Genomic DNA, 12,413 nt, shown 5'->3' on the forward strand with positions numbered 1-12,413 from the left:
GGGGGGGGGGATCTGGGATTTTTAGAAGCTTGCTTACTATTCGAAAGATTTCCTTGGACGAGCTGGAGGACACTTTGAGTTTTTCCTCTAAAAAAGCGGCTTGAGTTGCTTTAAGGGCCTTTCTATAGGTTAGAATTGATTGGCTGTATTTTCTTTTTTTGGGGGGCAAATTCTTTCCTCCAGGCTCTTTCATTTTTTTTACAGAGTTTTTTTTAGCATACAGAGCTCATTATTGAACCAGGGGGACTTGGGCTTCCCTCCAAGGGTCTTGGGAAGGATTATATCAAGAAAGTCCTCGATCCAAGCGGAGAACTTAGTGTCTGCTACGAGGGTAAGGAGGTCGTGGCGAGGAATGGAACGTTCCAGGAGTTGCCTCCAGTCTTTTGTGGCCATTTTTGACCAGCGGCGTTCAAGAGTGTTGGGGGCCGGTTCGGGCCGATAGGAGACCGGGATATGCCAGCTAAACGGGATAAGGGAGTGGTCCGACCAAGGGAGGAGGACGGGGTTATGCACCTTGAGTTCGGGGATGTTCGAAAATAGGGGATCGAGGAGGTGGCCCTTGGTATGGGTGGGTTGGTCGTTGAGCAGATGGAGTTGGTATGCCGCAAGGTCAAGTTCCAATTCAGACGCCCCTTTGTCGTCAGAGAGGTTGAAGTGGAGATTTAGGTCTCCTAGAATGATGAAATTAGGAGAAATGCTAGCTCGGGCGAGGGAGGCTTCTAAGAGGGAGCTACAGAATTGCTCTAAGGGGCCCGGCGGGCGGTAGACTAGGATCCCTGACCGAGATCTCAGGGGGGAGATTTGAATGAGGAACACGGCGTTTTCACAGTCTGGAATCGGGCTATTGGTGAAGCGGCAGGACAGGTGATCTTTATATAGTATTGCTATTCCTCCTCCTTTCCCTGATAGTCTATCCAGACGCTGAATCAGGTAACCAGGAGGCAAGGCTCGCACGATGTCAGGGTTGGAGTCAGGTGAGAGCCATGTTTCCGTAAGGAACAGGACCTCAAGGTTGTGATCTTGGAGAAGCATGTATATTTCAAGGGCGTGTTTGGGCAGGGATCTACAGTTGAGCAGAGCCATGTTGAATGGGACCCGTGGGGGGGGCGGGGGTCCTGTCCCACATGTTGAAAGGGACAGTTAGGGCAGTGAGTGGAGGAGCCCATCATAGTGATGGTATGAGTGCAGAGCGTATTAGGGGTCTGCCTAAGTTGCAAAAGAGATTCCCTGGAGGAAGACGGGGGTTGGAGAGTCCTGGTGGGGATGGTGCAGGGCCCTGGAACGGTCTGGTGCGGACGGGCGCATATGGGCTTGCCTCTGGCGCGCCCCCTGCGCTCGTCCGCTGCGCGTACTGGTAGCATGGTTCATTTTGTAGAGTGAAGCAAGTGTCAGGCGCAACACTAGCCCGCCGACCTCACTCACCCAAGATGGCGCCCGTGGAAGTGCGCCAACGAGAGAGATCACGCGTCCAAGTGAGCCCCAAAATCGCACGCCTGGATTTGCCTGTGCCTCGGGGGGAGCGAGTGCAGTAAGTAGGGCTGGAAGTAATTATTTAAGAAGTTACATACAGAGAATTCTAGCCCGTTTTAAAAACACAGTCTAATAAAAGCACAGTATTAAATCACTGTCCTCCATTCCTGGCTTCCGCCTCAGGAACTTCTAACTCAATCAAAAGGTCCTCGAGGTTCAGGGTCTATATGTAGAGTGAGGCAAGTGTCAGGCGCAACACTAGCCCGCCGACCTCAATCACCCAAAATGGCGCCCGTGGAAGTGCGCTCGCAAGAGAGATCACGCGTCCAAGTGAGCCCCAAAATCGGCCGCCTGGAGTTGCTTGACCCTAGGGGGAGCGAGTGCAGTAAGTAGGGCTGGAAGTAATTATTTAAGAAGTTAAATACAGAGCGTTCTACTTGCCCCCAGCCATATGGGTCTATCTCGGCCTCAACCTGCTCCAGCAAAATCCTGGTGTGTCCTGCAGCCGGCAGCCCCCCAAAACCCAGAGGACTTGCCCTGCCTTCCCCAACCAGACTTTGTTTCCCGTGAGCACTGGATTTGCTCACCAACAGACTCTGACTCCAGCCAAATCCTCAACTCTGCACCTGACGCCCACGCCTGAGTTTGAATGGCTCAACAACACAAGGTCGTCTCCTCGGCGATCCTGACCTGGGATCTGGTGATCCCTCACCTACCTCAGGTCTCCCGAAGACAACTGCAGCCCCTATCTTGAGGTTCCCCCAGACCTCGACCGGAGACGGTAAGGAAAACCAAATGCCAAAAGACACCCCAGCACCCGATGCCCAACGGCCTTAGGTGGCCCAACCAATGGTGTCCCGGCATCCCACGACATCCCAACTTGCCTCTCCAACCGGTGGTTGCCTCCAGACCATCTTCGTGCCCGAGCCTGCAGTGTTTTTTCTGGCCGGAGATTCTCCGTTGAAACAAACAGGGCTCCTGATGTCGATCCAGCACCCTGCACTCTGCCGTCCCAGTGCCGGTGCACTTTATGTGCTAACTCTGATCCCCCTTTGCTCTGAACCTAACACCAGGAGCTTTGCTCCCACATCCAAGTGGCGTGCCAATGAGCAGCCACCAACTGGTGACCCCATGTCCCCATTGGATAACATTGGGCCTCAGCACTCTGCACTCGGCCGCCCTAGTGCAGCTGACAGTGTTACAAGAGTGCATCCCCGACCCTGGGGAGCCCTGGTTCTAATCCCGGAAACTCAATCCTCCATGCCCTTTACTTACCTGCAAAACGATAACCCCAATTTTTTTCTCAATAGGATTTTATTGACTGTTTTGCTTTGAAAAAGTTCTATATGTTGAGAGTGCTTAGCATGGACACCCTAGAAACTGTTTTGATAAAAACTTATACTCGCCTTTTATCCAGGAAATGTCTCAGTGTGATATGTAGCTATATCACACTCAGTAGAAACACAGTAACTGAAAAGTAATTTCATTGGTTTCTGAACATTTGACCTACCTGGGTCCACATTCAACTGCATTCAATTGTATAATCAGAAATGTATTATTTTGAGGTCGAGGCTAGCGGCTGCGTGCATGCACTGCTCGCTCTGCGAGGCATGCTGTATTAAAGTATGCACTGGAAGCCCCGGCCACTCAGCCCCTATTTGTTATTGGCTTGTGCCATTGTCCTTCGAAAATACTGGCTTCTGATTCGTAAATTGGTTTGTTAGTCCCTCCTTGGTACTACCTTGTCTGCATTTGTTACCAAAACTACTGGACCTTTTACTTGGTTTGTTACACGGTCGGCATTATAAGTAGGTGATCACTATTTTTGTCTAATGACACTGACGGGGACAGTGGCAGCCTCTTTTGTTATAGAGCGCAATGCTGCTCTAACTTGCATGCTGAGCGCAGTATCCGCTTTAGGGACACCACGCTCTGTTTTAAAAAAAATTTTTAAAACTTCAACAGTGTGCGCGGCGCTCACTACACGAACACCACGCTCTGCAATACAACAGGTATTGACTTTTCTTTGCGGTTCTTCCTCTCACCACCTACACTTTGTCTCTCCACCTTACTCTCAAGCATTCTTCGCTTTCTCCTACTCTTCATAATTTTCCAGTTTCTGCCTGTCTCTCTCTTGTTGTATGGCTAGTCTGTGTTGCCAAAATGAGCGGTGGTGCCCTGCAGCAGCGACTACTGGCACACATTAGACACAGTTGCTTCCCTTTTACCAGAAAGAGACGAGTGCCTTGAGATTTACGAGCTGCTCACACCGCTCAGCAGAGGCCGCCTCTACAGTGTACACACACTAGTTCCCCATTTGTGGGAGGTGGATGTATGACCCTGCTCGTGTTTGACCCCTTTTTGACCCCTGCTCCAGTTTGACCCCTGCTCCAGTTTGACCCCTGCTCGACCCCTGCTCCTGTTTGACCCCTGCCACAAGCTCATTCCATTGCAAAGGTTCTGTGACTCAGTAGTAGGGTAATCTCATAGCAGGCGTGTTTCTGCTCTTCTACAGGAACATATAGTGCTGCTCAGGCGCGATCATGGGGTCGTTGCCTGCTCAGCGATCACATCACAATACAGACACAGGGAGGACATTCCTTTTCCTTTCTTGGTCTCGCGCCTAGCGACGCACTGCGCAGCAGTGCTCGCGCAGCAAGAATCCTTTTGTCCGGGTTTCTGAAATGGACCCTGTAATTGTACACACCTGTGTGTGTGTTTTTACTTTTGTGGCCTGCTATTGGCCTTTGCATGCGTGTTTGTTTTTAATAGAGCATGCAATAGGCCAAAGGCGGGCGCATAGCTTTGCAAATGGCCTATTGGTGTCTATTATGCGCATTGCTGCCATATGGTTTTAATTATCGTGCCCAGACATGGGCACGATAATTGAAACTGATGAAATCTTCTGTACCTCGCTCCATCAAAACCATATGGCTCGCAGTGGCGCACGCCCACCACTCGCGGCTTTCTATGTTTCCAAAAGCGATCGTTCGCGATCGCTTTACTTGTTGTATATGGCTGGTTCTATTTGCAGTTTTTAGTGTAATTTTGAGTCGCCGTCAGCCAATCCCGCCTTCCTTTGCTTGTCACAACTGTGATGCCCAGTCTGCTTAGATTCGTATGTCGACACTATAAAGTAGCTTTGATTCAATGTCAGTAATCACATTGCAAATACATAGAAAAAGCGACCCTACTATTGCCATTATTAAGCGTCTGCTACTATGATAGGCGCCGGCGTCCCTGTATTGTTTCGAACAATAAATCTCAATGGAAACGTTAGCTGCGTTTAATCTATAATTCACATCAACCAATCCCTGCCAAGCCCCGGAATCGTCCAGGGGCGTGTGGGTTGAGTTTACCATTCAAGCGCCTCCTCCTCCGGGTGGCTTCTCTGCCTTGCACGCCTCGCCACGTATTCTTAGGCCGGTCGTGAGCGATTGGAGGAGAACTGACTGCTTGGCAACCAATGAATATTTTGCTTTCGTCTTCCCCCTCTAGGCCCCGCCTGTCTTCCAGTTCCTGAGTCCCTTTTTTGGCAGATCCCTGGAGTAAATGGTTCATGCAGAGCAAACTGTGCTGAAGTTCGAAAACTTTGAGATCTTTATAATTAATTGTTTTCCTCGCACTTTCCCTTGACACAGATTATGGTACAGAATTCGATGCCCTGGGTTATAAAGAACAGAGTGCATTAGTTGCTTGGTGCATGCACCGGTAACATTTAATCTGGCATTTTAATTTGTACCAGAGCGTTTATATCTATTTTCTCGGTTGCTCTGAATGGCAGTTCTTTTCTGGGATGCAGTTATGTATTACGTTGCATGAGAAATAGTCGCAGGCACTTAAAAACATTTTTATATGATTCTTATATAACAACCGCGCTTGCTCTTTTATATCTTCTCACTTGGCTTAGTTGCTTCACGCCCATTCCTGGGCAACAAGTTACGTACTCCGTTGCTTAAGGTGTCAAGGCCAGACAGTGTATTTCTTTTACGAGACAGCTTGACTCTGGTGCAAGTAGTCGTACCCATCATGCCATCACGGCAGAGGAAGGAAAAAGGTGGCCATTGGACAGCCTCCCTGCGCAGCAGGAGGAAGTTAATTTCACCCGCAGCCTCCCCATGAGTCTAGGATCTCCTCGTCTCAGTCCGCTGCTCTCTCCCTCTCACGGCTTCATGCTTTGATGTGGCCTCTCCTGGCTCTGCTGGCAGGAGCCCTCGGGACTCTTGCCTTGCTGTATCTGGCACAAAGGGATGGGTGGGCTTCGGGAACTGCATCAAGAGCTGCTGTCCTTGCGGAACAGGCTCCCCAGGTGCTGGAGGAGCAGATGCTGCGAGAGCAAGAGGACAAGGTGTGATTTAGAAATAATTCCGTTTTATCCTTCCCGTCAATACAGTGGATCATTTGCATTTTTGCCTCTCCCAGCCTTCTTTACCTTCGTCCTTCCAGGCTCTTCTGTACATGTTTTCCACCTGTCCACTAAAGTTCCTCGTCACGCTTTAATTTCCGTATAATCCATACGCAAGTTGTTTCTTATTCATGCTCGTCCTCCCTCTTCTCGGCGTGTATGTACTGTGAACTGGTTCTGTTTTTTTTCTTCTGTCTGCAACATTAAACTGGGTTGAACTTTTAGACCTGTGTTTTCAAATGTGACATCCAAATAACAAGTCCGAACATGCACACTGCTGTTGGCTAAGTAATTAGCACTGGCAGAAAGCCCCTTTAATGGTAAGGCTCCAGTTGATAGCCAGGACTGTTTGTATTTCAGCATTAGCATATAGAGATATAGAGATATATGAGATACTAATTTTACATGGGTCTTGGCTATCGTGTTCTCGTTAAAGAAATATTTTCAGCTCTTCAATGAATTGGAGGAGCAATGGAGAATGCTGGAGGTGCTGGAGGTGCGAAGGGCTTCTGTTCAGATTTTGTGTCGGGGACTAATTTGAGAAGAACCTCTTACTGCAGGAATGAGCCTCATAAAGTGGTAGTCAATGGTTACGCTGTTGAAGAGCCCAATCAGTAGGGGTTAAATCCATGGAATGATTTGAAATCACGCAGCTCAAGTTTCCATTTAGATTCGTTAAAGAAGGTCTGTTCGATAGCCAAATATAATACTTAACTAAGAGTGGAGTGGAACTTCTGGAGCCCTTGCCCCATGTGCCAGGTGAAGAGTGTTAGCAAACACTGCTGCTGCAGGAGTTATCAGTGGGGCTTCAGGCTGCAGGCATCAGAAAGTAGATCCTAAAGGACACATTGAGGGGTTGACATCATCATCGAACTAGAGACACAACTCCAGCCACTGCTTTCAGTTCCTGTTCTCTGCTTGTTTGAACCCGAAGGCATGTGATCTAGTCTGGTGTGGTTGAGGGATGGATCCAGCTTTTGTAAAAGGCCCACTTCCCCACATGCCTACCGAAAGGGATGCAATCGGTCTCGCATTTACTAGAGTTTGAGTTATTGGCATTGTAGATTACAATGCCTTTTATTAATGTGTTGGTTTTTTAAACAAATTAATAAAAGGCATTGTCATTTCCAATGCCAATAGCATAAACTCTCGCAAATGCGATACCTATTGCTTTGTAAATGCTTGTTTTATTTGATCATGTCTGTCTCTACAGGCAGTAGATTTGGGATGTGACCGTGCGCTTAGAGCTCTCTACTAAGGAGCCACTGGGGAACCAACTTCTGGCCCTGGCATTGGATCAACATCCTGCAACGCTGGGCAAATCACTTAAACTCGCCGTGTCTTAAAGACATTGAACTGTAACATTCTTCAGGTGCTCATGTAACGCGCTGAGCATTGACTCCACCAATAGACACTCCTTGCGGGTTACGCCACTACCAACCTGCGCCCTAGAAATATCGTAGCCGTTCATAAAAACAAAACGTACTGTATATAAGTCACTTCCCCCTTTTTTTTATAGAATGCAAAGAAATTGTGTAAATATTCCCAAAGCCCTGAAGTTTGTCCTCGAAGACACGTCATTCTTTCTCTTCATTTAAAGCTCTTTTTATTGCAGGGAAAGCAAACAAATAACCAATGACACTAAAAGTACATTGTAGATCCAGTCACCCAATTGCATCCCTTCTGACTGAAATTACTTTGTGTTGATTTTAAGGCGGTCACTTTGGAGAGGTGTCTGGCTCGGGTGGATGGGGGATTCATTGCCTGCAGGGCACAATGTTCTTCTGTAATCACGTCAATGGAGTATCTGTCTCTTTGTTTACGCAGCAGCGGACTCTGTTTGGTCTCCGAAGTGGACGAAGCGTGTTGAAAAGTCTCCTGGTTCATTGAAGGGTGTGTGGACCGTGAGGTTACACCGACTCGGTGAGTACATGCCTCCCTCCGGATCTTTATTCTGATATTTCACATGCGGAGCTTCAGTGTCCACCTGTCCTCACAGGATTCCAACCCCCAGGGGCAGGGGAAGTAGAAGAGGCACACATCTCTCTGCATTAATAAAAACACTGCACCCCCTCCCTCTATAAAGCGTTGACCATCTTAATGCTTCTACGGCCGTTCAAAGCGATTTGAAAGGCGGCATCTGTTCTGGAGGCCATGGGACATTTATTCTTTTATGAATACGCTTTCCATTGTCTCAACTTGGGTGTCGTTTAAGTGACATACGAATCACACAGCAAATGTTTGTGTTAATAGTTCACGAGCTGTTCAGGTGTTTGTATCGACATCTATGTTATGATTCTTATGTCTATATAAGGATATGATAAGTTATACCTATATAAGGGCATGAATCAGGAAAATTACACTAGAGCCCTAGATAAGTTTACAACACCCACTCCAAGTAGAATGTCCATATTTACTAAATACTAAGCAGTTATAACATTTCTAAGCATGTGTTTACAATCCCACCCCAAAAATACATAAAAATGCATTTGAAATGGTTTGTACACGAAAAATGAACATTGTACTGTACGTTTTCTAAGCAGTGGTATCATTCAAATAATGCATATAGTTTTACATTTGAAATGCTGACTGAATGATTCACGAAATTACATTTATGAATGGCTCTTAATACAGAAGAGAAGGTCGAGACCATTTCATCACAGATTTATATAATACTGTACATGTGCTAGAGCATGGGTACTCACAAACTTTCTCTCGGGGGCCAAATTTACAGTGTGGTTTGTGTCCGAGGGCCGCACCGGTGGGGGCGGGGTCAGTGGGGGGGGGGGCGGGGGCAGCTAGAGCAACAAAAAAAACTGTGACCATGAAGTTGAACACAGGTCCCTGCAGCAGACGCCTTCGTCCACTGAGCTACCAGACCCGGCATACACACCTCTCTCTCTCTGACTCCCTCCCTCTATCTATCTCTCTCTGCCTCCCTCTATCACCCTCTCTCCCTCCCCGGTCTCCCTCTGTCTCACTCACTCTGACTGTCTCACTCCCTCTCACTCCCTCTCTCTCCCTATCTCACCCTCATTCTCACTGTCTCACTCCATCTCCCTCTCTCCTTCCCTCTCCCTTCATCTCCTTCCCTCTCCCTCCCCTTGCTTCTCCCCCTCCCTCTTTCTCCCTCTCCCTCCCTCTCCCTCCCCTCTCCTTTCCTCTCCTTTCCTCCCTCACCCTCACTCCCCTTCCCTTCCCCTCACTCCCCTTCCCCCTATTCCCCCTCTCCCTCCCTCACTCCCCTTCCCTCACCCTCACTCTCTCCCCTTTCTCCATCCCTCACTCCCCTTCCCTCACTCCCTCCCTCCCCTTCCCTCACTCCCTCACTCCCCTTCCCTCACTCCCTCCCTCATTCCCCTTCCCTCACTCCCCCCTTCCCTCACTCCCTTCCCTCACTCCCTTACCACACTCCCCTTCCCTCACTCCCCTTCCCTCACTCCCTCACTCATTCCCCCACTCCCTCACTCATTCCCCCACTCCCTCACTCATTCCCCTTCCCTCCCTCACTCATTCCCCTTCCCTCATTCCCCTTCCCTCATTCCCCTTCCCTCATTCCCCTTCCCTCATTCCCCTTCCCTCACCCCCTCCCTCACTCCCCTTCCCTCCCTCCCTCACTCCCCTTACTCCCTCACTCCCCTTCCCTCCCTCCCCACTCACTCGCCTCACTCCCTTCCCTCACTCCCTTCCCTCACTCCCTTCCCTCACTCCCTTCCCTCACTCCCTTCCCTCACTCCCCTTCCCTCACTCCCCTTCCCTCACTCCCCTTCCCTTCCCTCACTCCCTTCCCTCACTCCCCTTCCCTCACTCCCTTACCCTCACTCCCTTCCCTCTTTCCCTCCCCTTCCCTCACCCCCTCCATTACCCCTCCCTCCCCTTCCCTCACTCTCTTCCCCCACTCTCTTCCCCCACTCTCTTCCCCCACTCCCTTCCCTCACTCCCCTTCCCTCACTTCCTCCCCTTACTCCCTCCCTCACTCCTTCCCCCACTCCCCTTCCCCCACTCCCCTTCCCTCACCCTCCTTCCCCCTATTCCCCCTCTCCCTCCCTTACTCCCCTTCCCTCACTTCCCTTCCCTCACTTCCCTTCCCTCACTCCCTCCCCTTCCCTCACACCCTCACTCCCTTCCCGCACACCCTCACTCCCTTCCCTCACACCCTCACTCCCTTCCCTCACACCCTCACTCCCTTCCCTCACTTCCCTTCCCGCACTCCCTTCCCTCATTCCCTTCCCTCATTCCCTTCCCTCATTCCCTTCCCTCATTCCCCTTCCCTCATTCCCCTTCCCTCATTCCCCTTCCCTCATTCCCCTTCCCTCACTCCCTTCCCTCACTCCCTCACTCCCCTTCTCTCATCCCTCACTCCCTCCCTCATTCCCCTTCCCTCACTCCTGCCTTCCCTCACTCCCTCCTTCCCTCACTCCCTTCCCTTCCCTCACTCCCTCACTCACTCCCCTTCCCTCACTCCCTCCCTCATTCCCCTTCCCTCACTCCCCTTATCTCACTGTGCCTCCCGCACTCTGTCGCCCTCATCCCTCTGTCACCCTCATCTCTCTATCGCCCTCCTCCCTCTGTCTGTCTCCATTTCTCTCTCTCCATTTCCCACCCTCTGTTTCTCTACCTCCCTCTGTCTCTCTACCTTCCTCTGTCACCCCACCCTGCCTGTGTCACCCGGCTGAGACAGCTTCCCCAGCCTGCTTTCCCAGCGCGCACAGACGCACAGACACACAGACACACAGCCCCATTTCACAGGTCTTCAAAAAGACCATTTGCATGTGAATGGGGCATTGCTGTATTTCACACCCTCTTGGCGCCCCAGCAGCTCCACTCTGGCTTCGCCTGAATAAATTGCCCGGCTCCCACAGAGCAGCAGAGTGTTTGCAGACAGTCTTTGTAAACGCGGGTACTATGTCTCATGGTCCGCGGGCCCCCACGGAAGGCTTGCCGGGCCGCCACTGGCCCGCGGGCCGTACTTTGAGTACACCTGTGCTAGAGGCTAAGTTTAAATATTGTCACTAGGTTTCAAAAAATAGAAATCTTGTTCTCTAAGAATAGTTCTACATTAAGCAGATTACTGTGTGCCAAAAAAAGGTAAATATTTTGGTAATGAGAAAAATAATTTTGTTGTAGCAAAAAATAGTTCCAAATTGTAGAAGTTCTGTTTATCAAAACTGAAGGCCGAAATCAAAGTTCAGGAAACGCTGTATGCTTGTTTCTCAAGAGTTATTCTCATTGTTAGGAGAAAACATTAACTCAGATAGGCTGGCAAAGAATTCGTCTACCACAGTAGGTGAAAGTTGGTCCATTTCCCAAAAAGTAGAAATAGTGCATATGTGAGATGCATTACTGTCAGTGTTATCTGGATCAGCAATGTTCACAGAAAGTTGTACCTCTGTGCCGCTTTCATCTCGTACCTCACCGCCACCTCGTCGTAATGGTGAGGTCTCAACGAATGCCGTCATCAGAATTGGTAGCCGCTGGGGACAACACATTGCATAAGCCGTTATCAAACCAAGCAAAGTATTGACATCCATAGGTACTGCTGATGGGAGTGAGAGACAGATGTCTAACACACATTCTTCTCCGCAGAGCAGGCATCGTAGAACAGGTAAGATGCAATCTTGCCCGATTGGTCTGAATGATAGAAACCATGTGGTATTCAGATCTCTTAGACGAGCCAAGCTGTTCTCTTATTTTGGTACCGCATTGCCTGGATCGTTTGTTCCATGGTAATCTGGGTATCGCTGGTGACTGGACTTGCCATATCGGAGCAGAAGAAATAAAACTAGAATTCCTGCTACGAGTGGGGGGCGCTAGAGGGCGCGCATACAGTATGGCCGCCTTTAGGTGAGGCTCCTGTTCCCTGGAGCAGTAATCCTGCCTTAATCCTGGTTATTGGGAGGGCAACCGGACCCGAATGCGGAGGTTTCTGTAGCTGACCCGGCCCCTCGGACTCGGTCCTACTTTGGTGCAGCTGCAGCCCTCTGTGCCTGTGAGAGAGGCTGTGACAGCTTTCCCCGTAACCGGCGCTGGAGCTCCTGCGGTGAGGGAGTGCGGTTACCGGCGCTGGGATAGCCCGGGGATCGTCACGAGGCATTAGGCCCGAACTACCAGCCTCTGCCTCTAACAGCGGGACGCCTGACTGCTTCGGCTGTGTGCGTGGCGTTCCCCACTCTTCCCATAAAGTGACATCTGTGGAGCACTGGCTGGCAGGGGAGAATTACGTACTGTGGTAGTCTCTATCATCGGCCTCGACCGGCTGCCCCCTAGATCCCCGTCGCTGGCTGTTGGTTGTGGCGGCCTGAGAAGCGGAGACGGACCTTGCTGCGTGAGGAGCTCTCGCCTTCACAACCTGGGGAGTGTTGACTGAATTCTGGACGCCGCAGCGGAGCCGTGGATGGCTACGGATGAGTGCTGATAACGGGCATGACTGCAGCCTGGCGGAACAGCGCGGCAGGTGAGCCCAAGGCCGGCATATGCCCCGCGGAGCGCTCTGATCGGACATTCCTGTCATCGCAACGGCATAAGGCGCCACTGGGGA

The 12,413-nt window shown here is 50.3% G+C and overlaps 1 protein-coding gene across 1 annotated transcript in view; it reads left to right on the forward strand.

Annotated features, from left to right (window-relative positions):
* The window catches only part of LOC147725803 (uncharacterized), a 443,482-nt gene that overhangs the window by 97,967 nt on the left and 333,102 nt on the right, over nt 1–12,413 (forward strand). Inside the window, exon 4 of the mRNA XM_086959980.1 lies at nt 7,703–7,798. Coding sequence (XP_086816106.1) covers nt 7,703–7,798 — 96 coding nt within the window. The remainder of the gene's footprint in view (nt 1–7,702; nt 7,799–12,413) is intronic.

This window comes from Lissotriton vulgaris, chromosome 3_1 (genome assembly GCF_964263255.1).
Source record: "Lissotriton vulgaris chromosome 3_1, aLisVul1.2, whole genome shotgun sequence".
Lineage (NCBI taxonomy): Eukaryota > Metazoa > Chordata > Amphibia > Caudata > Salamandridae > Lissotriton > Lissotriton vulgaris.